Below are 19464 nucleotides of genomic sequence, written 5' to 3' on the forward strand. Positions count from 1 at the left end.
TGTCAAAATGAACCACAAACCGTAACTACAGTACAGTGTGTGGTGTAGATATTTCCTTGTTTTATTCCTGTCACACGGAAGCAGCCTTTCTGAAATTTAATAAGACGCCAAAGTACATAACCTAACTTCTGAAATTAGTTATGCAGACCTCTGTATCATGTGGCTTTAGGACTGGAAGAAGCAGAACAGATCTGATATTTGCTTTGAGGATGTTGACAGAGAAACACTGGGAAAGAGGAAAAGACCTAATTATTGTATTTATGGACCTTGAAAAGGCGTATGATACTGTTCCTAGATCAACTATTTGGAAAAGGCGTATGATACTGTTCCTAGATCAACTATTTGGAAATGTCTTAGAGAACTTAGTGTACCGGAGTACCTTATTAGGAAGATCCAAATGCTATATACTAATTGTAAAAGCTGTGTCAAAATTGGAGATGGTCACTCTGAATGGTTCATTACAACCAAAGGAGTACAACAGGGAAGTGCCTTATCACCTCTTCTATTCATAGCAGTTATGGATACCATTTTAAAGGAATTAAAAGGAAAAGGTAATGAAGATCTTTAGGCTCTGGTGTTTGCAGATGATGTGGCAATATGGGATGAAACAGAGAAGGGAGTGCAAAATAATCTGAATGCATGGTGTAAGAAGTTTGATGATTATGGAATAAAATTGAACCCATCAAAAACAGTAGCATTGAAAATCAGCAGACATAATACAGAATGCAACATAAAAATACAGGACCACCAAGTTGAAGTAGTACACCAATTAAGTTATTTAGGAAGCATAATGGCTAGTAATAACAGAACTGAGATAGAAATAACAAACAGAGTAACCAAAGGCTCTAACTTTTACAGTGTCGTTAAGACACCTATTATGGGATGAGAAGGTCCCACAAAGAACAAAAATGACCCTGTACAAGTCATATTTCATTCTCATCCTTACATATTCTCTGGAAACCTGCACACTAACATCAAAGGATTCTAGTAGGATTCAAGCCTGTGAAATGAAATTTCTTAGAACTGCCCTCCAAAAGACCGGACTTGATCATGTGAAAAATGATGAGATCCGATCTAACCTAGGTCTAAATGAATCGATAGGGGAAAGACTCAAGTCTTCAATGGTTTGGGTATGTTAAACAAATGAATAGCACAAGGTTACCATGTGCTTATTTGAAAAGAGAATAACAGGTAGAAGACCAGCTGGAAGACCAAGAAGAAGATGGATGGAAGATGAGGGAAGACGTGGGGAGAAGAGGATGGTAATCTGTCTTGGACAACAAAATGTTTTTGAATAGGCAACTTTGGAAGACGCTCGTTTTCAAACCCCCTACCCGGCTCGCTGGAAGGGCAAACCGATAATGTGAGATGATACAATTTATGTTAATACAGACAAAGATCTCTGGAAAAGGTGTGCTTTCCACTGAAACCTCGATTTAAGGTAAACCCCCATTTAATGTTAAAAAAATCAGGTCCCTGTAAAAACATAAAATAACGTTAAATAAGTGTTTTACTGTAGTATGTTTTAGTTGTGCACCTGATGTTAATGGGTTAGTTCTTGTAATTGCTGTAGTAATGCCATCTAGCAGAGATCAGTGACAGCATAAGACACATTTATACCTCAGCAAACAGTCATTGTAATTTTTTATTGATAAGAGGCTTAGGACATTGTAATTAAACACATTTTGTTCCTTTCGGCCTGACAGCATTAATGCATTTGAGGTGTAGGCTTTCAACTCCCACTTTTTTGTTTCCTTTTTCTGACATTCTTTGAATGATTGTTCTTTCATGTTTTTATTCTTGTTTTGATAGTAGTCACTATTTTCCTGTACAACCACTATCACTGGTTATTTCTTTGTCTTGACGACTGAACATTATTTCCATGCCAGCAATGCTTGTGTTAATAATTTGGTAATGAAATTAAAGTTCAGGAATGTCTCCAGTATTACAGCTCATACAGTAAAAATCCATCGGATATAAAAAATGATATATTTTCTATCATTTTTAACTACAGTAGAACCTCGATAATTCGAAATCCGTTAATTCAAAATTCGCCTAATTCGAAGCAGCTGTCGTTCCCAGAAACATGAGGTATGGTTTTGCATGTTATTTAAATAGTTTAATTCGAAATAGGGATGATTCACAATTCAAAGAACAATGTTGGTCCCATTATCGAAATTCAGACTTTTAATTCGAAACTGCCTTTACATTTTTTAAAAAATTGTATTTTACAGAGTAATTTTAATTCAAAATTTCTCCGCGTCATGAAAGAAGGAGTCTTCCAGAACGTGAAGGGGTAACTTTGCGCACTTTCACCTACTTCGGCGTGTCGACAGTGTGTCGTAGGTACGACATCGTAACTGGTGTAAAACCTTCAATTATTATGTTTTAATATAATTTAATTATATTTTATTAAATGCTAAATTATCTCTTATTAAATGTTAAACATGACTATTACATGGTTTCCCTGTAAATATGTATTATAAAATTTGTGTAATCTCAAATACGTATTGTGTATAAGTTTAACCTCAAAATCCATATAGTCGAAAGCGGTATGTTTGTATATTAGATTTATTTGACTATAGTTTGGTATATACGAAGGGTGCTGGAAACTTACTGTAAGGTTTATTATGCAGATACATGTAGAGACATTAGGTATGTTGTAGAGATTTTCATGTGTATTAGTAAACGGTAAGGAAAGTCCTAGTGGGATCCATTACTGGAGTACTCTATTCGACTAACTGGCCGATCGATGTTTCGAGTGTGTTCCATTAGAGTGTTGTAGGAACCGTTCCAGAAATCGAGAGTTCTAGACGGTGGATCGAACCATATATGTATCGAGCTGTCAGTCAGTGAGTCGGTCATTGTTGGACTCGGAATCAGGTTGGACTCGAAGGCAAGTGATGGACTGCGAGTGACTGTTCGGCTCCGAGGTGCAGTCGGTGAGTTCAAGACAGCGTATGTTATAGTGCGCGAGTCAGTGTTGCTGATATCTGTACTTGTCAGAATCGACCCCGCTATTAAGTGTTGTAGTGTCACTTGCTACTGTGTATAATTGTGTGTTGTGACTTACAGTGACAATAAAGTAATTTACACAAGGAAATGAACGTGTTCTTGTGTTATATTTATTTCCATCAATAAAATTGCATTGAACAACAAGTGTGCTACCTATCTGCTATGTTCGAGCGGAATCGTAATCATTTTGTATGCGGCGTTTTAAGGAACGCCACAATATCACGTAGCAGGCAGTGTGCGGAGAGGTAGAATCCGTGAACACTGGCGATGCTGACAGTTAGCGGAAAAGCGTGGCTTATAGCCTATAATCAATTCGTACGCACCAAACAATATTGTCAATGCCGATGTAACTGTATTGCTTGTTTGTTTTATTTTCTTTAAATGCTGAGGCCAAACAGACTTACGGTTTTAAAGGAGAGAATTGCCAGCCGGGAAGTGTACTGTGTTGCTATGCAGTGCACACGGAAGTGGGACACTTCCTTCCCCTGTCATACGAAAGTTTGAAAAGCCACGATGTTTTAAGGGCGTCGGGCACTTTTCATGCCAGTACAAGGCAGCTAAAAATGCAGACAGTACAGTGTCCAAAAGATTAAGCATTTGCACAGGGCTGCCAGCAAAATTTTTCCTCATCTTTGAATGTTGTTCTTCTTTCTTTCGTTGCGTGAGGTTTTGTTTGTCATTGTTTTATTCAAGTGCATTATTTGAATCATGTAAATGCACCTTGTTGGATAAATTTCTGAAATAGTGTTTTCCATGGCATTTGAAAAGTTTAAACTGAGAATCAAGGTGATTGCATGCATTAATGGGTCTTAGAAGTGCCATGGCGGGAAATCGTACGAGTATAGTCACTGTACTGTTGTTGTAATGTGGACGGAAGCGAGAGACCTTCTCCCCTCGTCATAGGGAAGTTCGATAAGCCGTGTGGTTTTAAGGGCATCGGGTACGTTCAGTGCAAGCAGAAGACATCTGAAATGTGTACAGTACAGTAATCCAGTGAATAAAGCACTTGCACAGGGGAGCCAGTATAGATTTCTCCTCGTCTTTGAATCACGTTTTCTTTCTTTTGATTTAATTGCGTGAGCTTATGTTTGCCGGTGTGTTATCCCAAGTGCATTATTCGAAAACTGTAAATGCACCTTGTTGGATACATTTTGGAAATAGTTGGTTTTTTTTTGTGTCCCCCATGGCATTTGAGAGCTTTAAACTGTGAATCATGGTTAATTGCATGCAGTAACGGGTCTTAGAATATACTGTGACGCCGCAAGACTTGGCATTTCCGAAGTCCATGTTACATGTTATAAACCTCATTTTAGGTCCGTATTGAAAATTTAACAGTTCAACAATGATAAAGGTGTTTTTATTTTATTCCACCTATTCAATACTTATATTTTCACGTATAGTTGTTACATAATTAAATTCGTAGTTACATAGGACATGTTTCGCCCTCAATTAAGGGCATCTTCAGCCTAAATACAATAATCAAACATACAACTAAATTAAAAGTGGAAGTTAAATACAATCATCAAAAATACAACTAAAATAAAAAGTGGAAGTTAAAAGTTTAGTCTGTTATAAAAATTTGGAACAATAAAATTGTGAAAAATGATAAAATAAAAAGATGCTAATGGAAAACTGTCTTATGATTAAACTATAATCTTGTCGGAGACTAAAACTTCTATTAAAATTCGAATGAAAACAGTTCATATAAAATATTGGAAAATCAAAGTGGTAGTAATAAAAAGCCAACGACATGAGGGCGTGTACACAAGCATAAACTTGATTGTCATGAATACAATCTTTTTAAGGCCGCTGATGAAATTCGTAGTAAGTAAGGCAGAAGCGTGTATTGAAAAATTGTAAGAGGCCGTTAGCACCGGTAGGTAATAAAATGGCTGAATCCTTGCCAGAAAATGTCAACAGATGCAGAAATAAGTTTTATGTAAGTGGAAGTTGTTATTTCTTAACTACTGTTGAGTTGGTTGCTGCCCGTCAGAAATAACAACTTCCACTTACATAAAACTTATTTCTGCATCTGTTGACATTTTCTGGCAAGGATTCAGCCATTTTATTACCTACCGGTGCTAACGGCCTCTTACAATTTTTCAATACACGCTTCTGCCTTACTTACTACGAATTTCATCAGCGGCCTTAAAAAGATTGTATTCATGACAATCAAGTTTATGCTTGTGTACACGCCCTCATGTCGTTGGCTTTTTATTACTACCACTTTGATTTTCCAATATTTTATATGAACTGTTTTCATTCGAATTTTAATAGAAGTTTTAGTCTCCGACAAGATTATAGTTTAATCATAAGACAGTTTTCCATTAGCATCTTTTTATTTTATCATTTTTCACAATTTTATTGTTCCAAATTTTTATAACAGACTAAACTTTTAACTTCCACTTTTTATTTTAGTTGTATTTTTGATGATTGTATTTAACTTCCACTTTTAATTTAGTTGTATGTTTGATTATTGTATTTAGGCTGAAGATGCCCTTAATTGAGGGCGAAACATGTCCTATGTAACTACGAATTTAATTATGTAACAACTATACGTGAAAATATAAGTATTGAATGGGTGGAATAAAATAAAAACACCTTTATCATTGTTGAAGTCCATGTTGGCGGTTAATTCAAAATCACGTAATTCGAAGTCCGATTTTAGCATCCCAACAACTTCGAATTAACGAGGTTTTTCTGTAATTCTACTCAGAGATTCCATATTTGTAAATTTGTGAAAAATTTAGACGTTTTGAAGGGACAACAAAAATGAACATGTTAAGCGAGAAAACGTACTACTGAATATAGAAATGAAAACTATGCAACAGGGATATGGAAACACTAGATACGATTTTTTCTGACTTGAAGGCATTTTACGTTGTGTCCGTGGGTACAGTGAAAACTATATCTACCATTTCTCAAGATGAGGTGAAAGTATTAAAGGGTGTGAAAAACATGAGAGAACAAATATGAAAACCTTTTCTGCTGGGCCTTATAAAATAAGTGCACTGAACTGTGTGAAAAACACCAAACAACAACTATGAAAACTCATGCGCAGGAGCCAGTACAAATATCCAAGTATTATTGCAGATCACACTTTTTCTGAAACAAATGTTTGTAGAAACCTTTTATGCCGAAGCAGTGGGTTATAAATCATTATTTCCTGGTGACACTTTTAGACAGTGAATTGGAGGTTTATATTTGGCCATGTGCGACTGCGACAGAATGAGTTTGGCAGCCATTTTAAAACTTCAACCAAGTCGAATTATTTAAAAATTAACCATAATAGGTATTTTATTTGCTCCTGTATTGACATTTCTGAATCTATGAAAGAAAAGCTACTCAAACAGATACTATTATCAGAAATGACTCCAGTCCTGTAGGTCAACATAAAAAGGGAACATTTTACAGTTTTAATATAGCTATGAACATACAGTACCTCTGTCTGGGAAGAATTATAATAGAGAGATAAATATAATGCACCAAATTGCTCATAGGAACGGATACTCCAGAGAATTTATTAATAGAATAAGAAATAAAATGAAAAATGCACAAAAAACAACTTTAATTAAAGAGCCAAAGGAGAAAAAGAAATTTGCAGTTCTAGCTTTTCAAAATAAGCACTCTTATGAACTGGCTAAAATTTTCAGGAAAAGGAACATCAGTGCCGCATTGAAAACTGATATTAATACTAATAAGATAATTTTCAATTCAGTTAAAATAGAGAATAATTGTATATTTAATAAATCAGGAATTTACAAATAGTCATGCTAAACATGTAGACAATGATACATAGGACAGTCTGGGAGAAGTTTGCTGTAAGGTACAAAGAACATGTTACTGCGGTCAAACATAAAAGATGTTCGGCAATGGGAAAGGATATGGTTGAAAAGAATCATAAATTTACAGACATTTCTAATGACATGGTGTTAATACATTCGGTCAAAAAGGGAAAATTCATTAATGTTTTGGAAAGTTTAGAAATTTATCTTGCACAAAAGAATGACCTTGAATAAAGTTTAAATGAAAGAAGTACAGAAGAGAACCCATAAGGAATAAAGAGGAGAAGAAGAAGAAGAAGGAGGAGGAGAAGAAGAAGAAGAAGAAGAAGAAGAAGAAGAAGAAGAAGAAGAAGAAGAAGAAGAAGAAGAAGAAGAAGAAGAAGAAGAAGAAGAAGAAGAAGAAGAAGAAGAAGAAAACTTGAGGCTCTTAAAAATTTATTTAGATATTCTCATTCAGTTCAACAAAATATTAAATTTTATATAATGATCATATTCATTATATTTCATTAGTTTCTTTATTCATTGATATGGTGAAATTAGGATACTATACTTCTTTAAATCATAAGGAAAAAAACAAAAGATAGTGTTAAGTGTTTTTCTTTTCCTTCAACTGACATCACTGATGAAGGGAATGGATGATTTTCCCGAAACATGTGTGTTAAATTAATAATTTTCTATCATTATAAGGTGTATTGACAAGGTGGACTCAAAATAAAACTATAATAGTTTCTTTAATAGATTCAAGTTGAATTGATAGTCAATACTCAAGGTGCAGAGTTCAACATTTGTGACCTCTGCACGCTTAAAGATGTGGATGTCAGTCCACTTTCTGAAAGATTTTAATGCTGTGTTCATTAGAAAGGAATTTCACTTTTTCTGTATCCATACCTAGGTTATCACAAGACAAATATGCACCACGCTAGTCAATTTCACATGATTATGTTCCTAATCATATAAAGGCTACCGTATCCCGCAAAAAATTCTTCACTATACCACTCAGCACAAAATATATTTCTAACTTATGAATGGAATGTGAAATACAAGCACAAATAGACTCGGTGTTATTCAGCAATCTTGCTGCTAACCGGCAAGCAAAACTGAACATTTTAAGACTAACAGCTTGCTCCCAGACTGTGCAACTTACCCTGTGAAGTTCAGGAATTTAAGGCCTTTTTCTGTAATCACACAACTGTGGTGACGGATCTTACCAGAGTTTGAAATCACATCTGTTTCACAAGGGATGACAAATAACATTTCCAGGGCTAGGAAAAATGTGATCGCACTAAGCGGTAATAGCAAGAACTTGTGACGCAATGCGTGAGGCATTTTTTATATAGATTTAATACAAAGAAAACTGGAATTTTGAATGTACAATGTGCTAAGTGCGAAAACACACTAACGAGGTTTCTCTGTATATACAGCTTTTTGATGCAGCTAATGTTAACAGAGAAGTATGACATTTCCTCTTTTGGCCCTTTCAAATAATACAAAGCCCAGTACTCAGCTTGGCTGTTCCTGAACTTTAATACTAAGTTATTGGGACGTTCTGTTAAGTTGTTTTTCCATGATGGTATAGCAGGCAGATACAGAGATAGAAGAAAAGATGTCTGTTCTCAGATGAAACTTTACTATTGGTCTGTTTTCAAACCAACTTTATTGTACAGGAGTGAAAGCTGGATGGACTCTGGGAATCTTATTCATATGGGAATAGAAGGGAAGCAGAGGGAGACCAACATGACAATGGATAGACACTGTTTTTAATGTTTTAATGATAAGAAGTGTGGAACTGAAGATGGCCACAGAGGTAGTTGCAAATAGAGTATTGTGGAAGCCGTTTGTTAATTCACACACTGAATACATAAAAGCAAAATTGTCAGTAATGGAAGATGTATGTCTGTATGTAGCATATATGCATGAATACTCCACACATTTTTGTCAGAATTTAGTGTAGAAAAACTCTGGTATGTGCATTATTCGTAATCTGATTAACAATTACCCCGAATACTTTAGGTTCGGTAGGCAACCCACTTATCAGAGTTGTGATGTGGTTTGCTTTTTTCTGCTGATATTTGTAATCGCGTGAGACGGGAATTTGTCTATTTTATTCCTGTGTTCAGAAACTTAGGCTTTTGAGATATAAATCCCGTTTTTGGGTCCTTTAAGCTAGATTTTGTTGGTTTTATTGTGCCTATAAATGCCTATTTCAGGGGTTTGTGCCTATTTGGAGTATAATTACCTACTTGATGCCTTTTGAATCTGTTTTAAAGAAGCCAATTTTCTCCCAGTGCATTATATTGTAACTGTTGTGCTCGACAGAATTATGTCTCATTTCTCAAGATCTGGTTACCGCACAAACAGAAATGGGAATTCTTGGAAGTCACCAGAAATAGTTCTTCAGAAATTTCCATCAGGAGAGACAAGGATCAATTTGACCTCAAAGTCTTCAATCCCTCCAACCTTCTAAGACATATGCGACCGGGTGAGTTGGCCGTGCGGTTAGGGGCGTGCAGCTTTGAAGCTTTGAGCTCGTATCCAGGAGATGTGGCCAGTATCCGGTATTCGGGAGATAATGTGTTCGAGCCCCACTGTCGGCAGCCCTGAATATGGTTTTCCGTGGTTACCCGTTTTCACACCAGGCAAATGCTGGAGCTGTACATTACTTACGGCCACAGTAGTTTCCTTCCCACTCCTGGGCCTTTCCCATCCCATCATCACCATAAGACCTATCTGTGTCGGCGTGATGTAAACAAAATTGTAATTGCAAAGAAAAATCGTCGAAGTCCTACTGGCTGAAGCTGTGGATTACAGGGGATCCTAATTTCGCTACGGATGGAAGGGTTCTTCTGCCAAGCTTGCTGTAAGGAGGTAAGTTCATTTGTTCCTTTTATCTTTTTATGTGACTGAACTACGATCGCATTTCATTGTAGCATTTATATAGGTCTATTAATTTACGTATTGTGGAAAGTTGTTTTGTTGCAATGCTGTATTAGTCATGAACTCACAATAATTGATATTGCTAAAATTTAAATAATCATTTAATTACTGAACGAGGAGTTAGAATGCTGGTGGTCTCTTGTCACAGAGTGGACGAGAATTACAAATCGGTATTTTAAACTCTGATTCCTTTCCCGTGAAAGCAGAGATTTACAACTGAAATATTTTCTTTCTTTTGTTCTTTCTTCCTTTCTTAATCTCTTTACCCTCCAGGGTCGATTTTTCCCCCGGACTCAGTGAAGGATCCCACCTCTACCGTCTCAAGGGCAGTGTCCTGGAGCGTGAGACTTTGGGTCGGCGATACAACTAGGGAGGAGGACTAGTACCTCGCCCAGACAGCCTCACCTTGTATGCTGAACAGGGGCCCTTATGAAGGCATGGGAGGATTGGAAGGGACAGGCAAAAAACAGAGAAGGAAGTGGCCGCATCCTTAAGTTAGGTACCATCCCGGAATTTTCCTGGAGGAGAAGTGGGAAACCTCGGAAAACCACTTCGAGGATGGCTGAGGTGGGAATCGAACCCACCTCTACTCAGTTGACCTCTCAAGGCTGAGTGGACCCAGTTCCAGCCCTCGTGCCACTTTTCAAACTTCGTGGCAGAGCTGGCAATCGAACCCAGGCCTCCGTGGGTGGCGGCTAATCACGCTAACTACTACACCACAGAAGCGGACTACAACTGAAATGTAATTTTTAAAAATTGTGAGTAACTTTCACCAGCGCAATGTGTAGGCTTTAGTGAATTCTATTACGCTTCCGCTAAGCCTTCGCGAAACATAGGTTGAAGATCCAATATGGTGTAGCTAGGACAATGTCACAGAGGCTGGACATACAATATGGTATGGCTTGGACAATGTTACGGCGTGTTTTACAAGGCTGCAAAGACTATCTTTATAAGACCAGGCCAATGAAAAGACTGTTAGTCTCGTTTGGTGAGGTCCGGTTAGTAACCGTTGTGCTGGGGGGGTCAAGCAATGAGAGTCTGGGGTGCATGAGATCTTGCATCCCATCTAGAGTCTTGCTAAATTGTGACAAAAAGTAAGGTTAAGGGCGAATGCCACAACAATCTCAAATCACGCGGTTTTCTAATTTTCAGTGAGGGTGGCAGGATCTATTACAGGCTACAGAAAATAGTTTTCATGACAGCTGACGCGGCTGACCAAAGCCGGCGAATAGCAACATATAAAATATTCACAAATATGGGCTTTATAGTGCGTCCGTTTCAATTGTTCTATATAAATAAGAATACTGCTTGGGGCAGCTTGATGAGTCCCTGGCAAGCATATAGGATGGGTCTCTCCTCTACATTACTCAGGTATCATTTCACATCATTTTTATTATTTTTTCACCCAGTGAACTCGACAGGAAACTGCAACATTATAACTGAACATTTTTGAGGACATATTTCCATGTAAATTACGAACTCTATCGTTCCTACTTTAAAGTTTTGTACTTCTAGAAACATCACCTCTAATAGTCTTTTTCTTCTTTTATGAAACAAATGTATGTTTATACTAAGCATTATTGCCAATTAGCCTAGCTGTAGAAATTTAAGATATAGGAACATTGTAATTTAAACCAATTCTATTACTTTTCAGATCAAATGTGAAAAGATACCACATACATCAACATAGAGATACTGTGATGCATTTGACACGAGTACAGAAAGCTGTGTCAACGCAGCTTTTCTACCAGTCCACTGTGAACAGCGACCAACAACAATTCTCTATAGATCTGTGCACTGCAGTGGTGGGAGCTAATATCCCCCTGCATAAATTTGAGCATCTTCAAACTTCAACAAGCTGCCGGGAGCAATCACCGAGTTGGAGAATAGTGGCTTTCCCCTGGTCGAGTCATTTAAGGTTGTGGAAGAAGTCGGAAGTTTTGACCGAATGGGAAGGTAGCCACGGTGAGCAAAATGTTCCATAAGAGTCCTGCAGCAGAATCCATGATGGAAAGCGACGGTAAAAGTAGCCAGGGTGCTATGAGGTGAAGTAAATGAAGCAGTTGAACTAAAACAGGATGAAGTGGCTTCATTGAAGTTTTGTCCAATCACTTCCTATGATGTTGAAAGATCTTTCTCTCAGTACAAAACATTCTGCCCGACAGGAGAACAAGAATGTTATCGGAAAACATAGAAACGTTACTTGTTGTAAATTCTTTTTATAGTAATTGAGTGTGTTATTAAATTATAAGTATTTTTTCATGCCTATTTTGTTGTCTTTTTTACACGTTAGTGCCTATTTACATGCCTATTTTGGCTAATTTACGAGCCTATATGCCTGCCTATTTTAACTGTTTTTAGTGCCTATAATTCTCATCTCTAGTAATCGCCTAGTTTCGCCTGTGTATTGTAATGAATGGACTGTGTTGTGGGCCACAGAGAGCAAGGTTGGACCACTGTATTATTCATTTGACAGAACTGAGGATGGCGCTCTGTGGGAAGATGGTGACAACAAATATGATTCTTCTGGTGGTGATGGCGATGATGAAAGTTATGGTGAATAGAGAAGAATGGGAGCATCCAATTACTGTATTGACTTATATTTAACTGCACACTTTATTATTAAAATTTTAAGAAATTGTACATTACTTTCTTCTTTTTTTTTCTTTGCTATTATTATGAGGAGATAGGGCTAATTTACGAATGAACTCGATGGATGAAGCTGTACGCATAAACCGGCTTTGGTGGTGGGGTCATGTGAGGTGAATGAAGGAGGATAGGTTACCTAGGAGAATAATCGACTCTGCTATGGAGGGTAAGAGAAGTAGAGGTAGACCAAGGCGACGATGGTTAGACTCGGTTTCTAACGATTTAAATATAAGGGGCATAGAACTAAATGAGGCCACAACACTAGTTGCAAATCGAGGAATGTGGCGACATTTAGTAAATTCACAGAGGCTTGCAGACTGAACGCTGAAAGGCATAACAGTCTATAATGATTATGTATGTATGCTATTATAGGTAGTCCCAGATGCTTTGCATCAGCATGTGCGATTATGGCATGTTTCTTAAAACAAATTAATATTTTATTTTGGAGTACATAATTATGTAGAATTAATTACATTGTAAATAAACAACTTAAAGCAAATTTTTCTTCTTTTTCTGTCCTAAAATGAGGATGCGCTGGTTATTCGATGGTGCAGAGTATTCACACATACATGATATATATTTATGTTTTGTAACTACCTTTTAATAAAATTATATTTTGATATTTATTGCTATTGGAATTTGTATTGTAAATACATTTTTCTGTGTAGGTGTCCAAAGATGGATTGAACTGGACCACTCTTTACACTCATGTAGATGATAGTGCTCTTAATGAACCTGGCAGTACATCATCTTGGCCTCTGGAACCACCTGCTGATGAAAATCAGGGCTGGAGACATATCCGCTTGCAGCAGACTGGAAAAAATGCTTCTGGCCAAACTCATTATCTGAGTCTCTCTGGATTTGAAATTTACGGCACTGTAACTGGTGTATGTGAAGATCTAGGTAAGTTACTGAATATGAACTTTTATTAATTTAATTTGTTTAATTTTAATGTAACGATGTTACCTTTTACTCTGTCATTTTATATAGATTTATTACGTTGTGTCCAAGGTACAAAATAGATCACAAGATGTTGTCTCCTCAATAAACAGTGTTTTTTGAAGTTCTTTATTATTATTGGACCCTGTTGCTGTTAAATTTATCAGTAGCCCAGCTCATCAATAAAGGCGCAATCTCATTACTGCATATGGGATATAAATCTTCAGAGTCACGTGGAGACACTGAAATGTAAAAGAGAGGTTGTCGCGACCACGAAATTAGGCGGGTCAGAGAAATTACGCTGTTGCCAAGGTTATGTAGCAACTGGCGAAGAAATGTCTTAACTGAACACATCATTTCGGAGCGCGAGGCAAGTTGTTCTCTCTCAAGCTCCTGATATTACTTCATACAATGTTTCGAGACAAATTATACTACAAGCTTCAGAAAAGACTGCTGATTCCAGTGGTATAACTATTTTCCATATAAACCACTTTAAATAATTATGAAAAATAAAATCTTGAACGAGTAAGTTTAAATCCATAGAATCATGTATTGAAAATTTCAGTAAGCAGCCAAGTTTTTATTTCTTCAGCCAATAAAATTTTGTCTGCGGGAAAAATTAAAAAAATCGCTTTACTTACATTTTTTATCTGAAACATATTTCCGTGAGTCTTGTTAATTTCCTGGAAAATGGCTCAGAAAGCGATCGTGTAAATGTCGCTAGCTGAGGCAGTTCGGGGCATGAGCACCAGCACAGGCTGCAGGACTCCGTAAATACTTTCGGATTACATATTAATCCATATCAGTTTTATTACATTATAACTTTAAATATTTGAATACTGTATATTGTACCGAGTAATATAGGAAAAGAACTACTTTAAAGAATAGGTTTACATTAATTTACAATGAAGTAAGAATCAGTTTCTGGCTTCAAGGCAGTCTCAGTCGCTGTCATCACTCATCTCACTGTCTGTCGAGTCGTCTTTTACACTGATGATAAATGGCTCCTTTCTTTCGTCCCTTACTATTTCCGTGGCCCAATCGTCTGTTTGAACATCTTCCGTGCGAATGAAGCACTTTTCCCAATCTTCAGCAGTCACACGGTCGATGGCTTCTGACGCGAGTTTTTCTTCGTCCTTTATTTTGAATGTCTTGTTCCTTTCTGCCACTTCTCTCTTGACTTGAACCCAAATCAATTCACATTCACTATCCATCTTGAACTGCACTTACGATGCGAGCTCAACAGCTGCTTGACAGGGAAGGACTCGGGTAAGGTGGCCTGTAGCGGATGGGCTTCAGTTTGACAGCACTGCACGATCAGCGTTGCCAATCCGTGCCCAGGGGTAAGCGACTCTCGACCATCTGTCGTTTCGCTGTTCCCATATCTGACGACAGCGCAGTTTTCCTCACCCGCCTAATTTGGTGGCCGCGTCAATAACTGTTTCTCCCCTGTTAACAATAGAGGTAATGATTTATAGTTGTTTTCCAACCGTTCGGTTCGATTCAGTGTCCTTACATGTAATAAATATCATTTTTGGTCCGTATTGATGATATTTGATTGAAATAATAACATTAAGTTATTTATTAGACCACCTAATCAATACAAAATCGTCTTGGATGATTTACATAAATTTGTTAGCTAATAGTGGTACATGTTTCGCCTTCCCTGAAGGCATCATCAGCCATAGTCTTAACCTTAAATTAAAAATAAGCGTCTAAATAACATGTAGTAATGAAATGAATTTTAAAATCTTGAAGAGATTTGAAGTAAAATAACATTAAAAATAACAATGATGGTTTGAAAATACAATGTGATGAGATACAATAGTGGAAGTATTAACAAAATTAACATTAGAAGGCTGCTAAAATAAGTACAATGGATAAAACAACAGATTGTTATACAACAAGTAGTAAGATTGCATAAAAGTAAAGTTGATAGTCTGGCGGTTATAATTAGATGATGGCGAAAAATCTTATATAATCAAAGTAAAGAAGAGAGAATAAAAGTCAAAGTTAGACGAGAGATCCGAAGTTAATCATGATCTTGAAGATAAAAGACGAAAGTCAGATGCATATGGTGAAGTTGTAGAACACGTTGAGGATATGAAGTTGGTGAATAGAAGTTGAAGAACAGTTTCAAATAGGATCACTATGGACCATCTCAAAATTTTGAAGTGATGTTCAAATGTTGCAAATTGTGAGCTTGCAGATATTCAAGTTGAAAAAGCATATAAAAGTGGAATCTGTAAATGGAAGCAAGAAACGTAGAGTTAATTGTGTGAAAAGATATTTGAAAAATATTGAAGTAGAATCGTATGCACTTACCATTTGACGGTGACAAAGATAGCTTGCAATATTATGAGTTAGAAGTATTTGCAACAGTAGACTTCTTGCTACGTGTGTTATAACTGAAGTTTTGTGCTGGAGGGGGATCTGTTTGCGTTGACGTAACTATTGGAGGGGGGCTGCTATTGGTGGGAGGGAAGGAAGAGAGTGTATTACTGCGCGTGTTGTAACGGTGTAAGGCTATTGGAGGGAGCGATGTTACGGTGGGTGTGGCTATGGGTTTATTGGTTGTATTTGAATTAGAGGTACTAGCGGTGGGGGGAAGGGAGGGGGGTATATTAGCTGTAGGGGAGGTGGGAACTCTAATTGATGTGAGGTTGAAGATTTTAAAGAATTTGTTGGTGAGGGAAGTTGATTCTCGTAATAAAATAAGAATCTGTTCATACAAGGGGCTTTTTTTATCAATAGTGTCCTTTAGATTTTTATCTTTATTAAAATGTTGGTCGAGGAAAATAAATAAGTTTTCATATTCTGTCATGAGTTTGCTTTTATCGACTCTTTTTAGGATATGGAGGTCTTGTTCTATTGTGGTGAATTTATGCCCGGTGTCCCTCATATGGTTGGCCATTGCGGAGAATTTGTTGTGTCTTTGGGCATTGTAATGCTCGGCGTATCTGGTGGAGAAGCTGCGGCCAGTTTGGCCAACATAAGAAAAATTACATGTAGAGCATTTCAATCTGTATATTCCTGATCCAGAGTAACTATTGTCTGTGATGTTAATAGAGTTGTGATTGAAGAATAAATTACGATTAGTGTTTTTTGTTGTGTAGGCTATTTTATTTCGTGCTTCATTAATGAATTGGTTATCGGGTAAATGCTATGGTTAGTGAACGTGAATTTAGCGTATTTTGGTTTGACGGGTTTTAATGGAGTTAAATTGGTAGCTAGTTTCAGTTTGGTTTTATTGATGATTTTATCAATCATACTCGTGTTAAATCCATTGAATTTAGCTATTTCCTTGATGAATAGTAATTCTTTCTTTAAATTAATAGAGGACATAGGGATCTTTAATGCTCTATATATTAAACTGTGATAAGTGGCTTTTTTATGTGAGTTGGGATGTAAAGAATCATTTTTTATGGTTGTTGGAGAAAAGGTGGGTTTTCTGTATATTTGGAAGTCGAATTTGTTCAATGCTCGTGTGATTTTGATATCTAAGAAGTTCAAAGAGTTATTGAACTCATCTTCTTTAGTGAATTTAATATTATTATCTAAGTTGTTGAGGAATGATAGTATGTTATTGCTGTTGTTGATTTGTTTATCAATGATAGCTATGGTATCATCAACATAGCGATGCCAAAGACAGAGTCCGTTGATGTTATTAATAATCTTACTATGTTCGAGATTATCTAAGTATATATCGGCTAGTATTCCAGATAATGGGTCTCCCATCGCTAGACCTTCTTGTTTGTAAATTTTCTTATTGAAGGTAAAATAGTTGTTGTCTAAAACGAAATTAAGTAATTTTAACCATTCATCAATTTCGATTTTACTCAATGTGCTATGTTTCAACAGATTGTTTTTTTATGATGTTAATAGTATTGTTGATAGGGATATTAGTATACATGTTGGTGATGTCAAAAGAACATAAAACGTGGTTTGGTTGTAGACTGAACTTATTTAGGGAATTACAAAGTTCGATCGAGTTCTTTATGGGGTTGGAGTTGTGAAATTTGAAGTGTTTTTTTAGGAATTTGTGTAGGAATTGAGAGGTTTTATAGGTAGGACTATTGATACTATTAATTATAGGCCGAATGGGGACATCATTTTTATGAATTTTGGGCAGTGATCTGACTGTAGGTAATGACACTATTGATAAAAAAAGCCCCTTGTATGAACAGATTCTTATTTTATTACGAGGATCAACTTCCCTCACCAACAAATTCTTAAAAATCTTCAACCTCACATCAATTAGAGTTCCCACCTCCCCTACAGCTAATATACCCCCCTCCCTTCCCCCCGCCGCTAGTACCACTAATTCAAATACAACCAATAAACCCATAGCCACACCCACCGTAACATCGCTCCCTCCAATAGCCTTACACCGTTACAACACGCGCAGTAATACACTCTCTTCCTTCCCTCCCACCAATAGCAGCCCCCCTCCAATAGTTACGTCAACGCAAACAGATCCCCCTCCAGCACAAAACTTCAGTTATAACACACGTAGCAAGAAGTCTACTGTTGCAAATACTTCTAACTCATAATATTGCAAGCTATCTTTGTCACCGTCAAATGGTAAGTGCATACGATTCTACTTCAATATTTTTCAAATATCTTTTCACACAATTAACTCTACGTTTCTTGCTTCCATTTACAGATTCCACTTTTATATGCTTTTTCAACTTGAATATCTGCAAGCTCACAATTTGCAACATTTGAACATCACTTCAAAATTTTGAGATGGTCCATAGTGATCCTATTTGAAACTGTTCTTCAACTTCTATTCACCAACTTCATATCCTCAACGTGTTCTACAACTTCACCATATGCATCTGACTTTCGTCTTTTATCTTCAAGATCATGATTAACTTCGGATCTCTCGTCTAACTTTGACTTTTATTCTCTCTTCTTTACTTTGATTATATAAGATTTTTCGCCATCATCTAATTATAACCGCCAGACTATCAACTTTACTTTTATGCAATCTTACTACTTGTTGTATAACAATCTGTTGTTTTATCCATTGTACTTATTTTAGCAGCCTTCTAATGTTAATTTTGTTAATACTTCCACTATTGTATCTCATCACATTGTATTTTCAAACCATCATTGTTATTTTTAATGTTATTTTACTTCAAATCTCTTCAAGATTTTAAAATTCATTTCATTACTACATGTTATTTAGACGCTTATTTTTAATTTAAGGTTAAGACTATGGCTGATGATGCCTTCAGGGAAGGCGAAACATGTACCACTATTAGCTAACAAATTTATGTAAATCATCCAAGACGATTTTGTATTGATTAGGTGGTCTAATAAATAACTTAATGTTATTATTTCAATCAGTGTCCTTAACCATACAGTTAGGTACTCCTGTTGCCGATACACAGTCTTACAGTTGCCGTTCATCTCGCATGTTGGCACTGTGCAGTCATATATATAGGGTTTTTTTTTTTTTTTTTTTTTTTTTTTTTTTTTTTTGGGTGACTTGCAAGATTATACATACTGCCACTAGCATATTGTAAAAATTCTCTATTGTTACATTTACGAGTATAAGTAAAGCATATTTCCTTTTTCTGTATGATTGTACATCTATTACAGTGGAACCTCAATTCTCCTATTTTGGAGGAACCGCGGGGGGAAAAAAAGCGCACAACACAGGAAAGCGGAATATCCGGGAATGAATGACCATCAACAATTCGGCTAAATGTCACAAAAATGAAATGTGTATCTTTATAATCTTACAAACACTCCTAAACCAAACCAAACTACAGTCCCAATGGACCTTCCACCTATCAAGTGACCGCTATTCATCCCAAAAGCCTGCAGATTATGAGGTTACACATGGTCAGTGTGACGAATCTTCTCGGCCGTTATTCCTGGCTCTCTAGACCGATGTTGCCATCTCACCATTCGATAGATCCTAAAGGTGATTTTAGAATGAGAACCTGGAATCAGCCCTCATATGCAGGTAAAAATGCGTGACCTGGCCGGGAATCGAACCCGTGCCCTCCAGGTGAGAGGCAGGCAAGTTAGATAGTGGGGCCAGCTTCAAACATTAATTACCAGTACGCGACTTAAAAATCTCAAAACTTCACATTCAGTTTTTCCGGGGAAACTTCGTAAGTTTCCC

At 36.7% G+C, this 19464-nt stretch overlaps 1 protein-coding gene across 7 annotated transcripts in view; it reads left to right on the forward strand.

Moving 5' to 3' along the window:
• The window catches only part of Ufd4 (ubiquitin fusion-degradation 4-like), a 716632-nt gene that overhangs the window by 484223 nt on the left and 212945 nt on the right, over window positions 1-19464 (forward strand). For all 7 annotated transcript variants that reach the window (XM_067153526.2, XM_067153530.2, XM_067153527.2 and 4 more), the window contains one exon: window positions 13052-13286. In XM_067153526.2, coding sequence (XP_067009627.1) covers window positions 13052-13286 — 235 coding nt within the window. The remainder of the gene's footprint in view (window positions 1-13051; window positions 13287-19464) is intronic.

This window comes from Anabrus simplex, chromosome 9 (assembly GCF_040414725.1).
Source record: "Anabrus simplex isolate iqAnaSimp1 chromosome 9, ASM4041472v1, whole genome shotgun sequence".
In the NCBI taxonomy this organism is placed as follows: domain Eukaryota; kingdom Metazoa; phylum Arthropoda; class Insecta; order Orthoptera; family Tettigoniidae; genus Anabrus; species Anabrus simplex.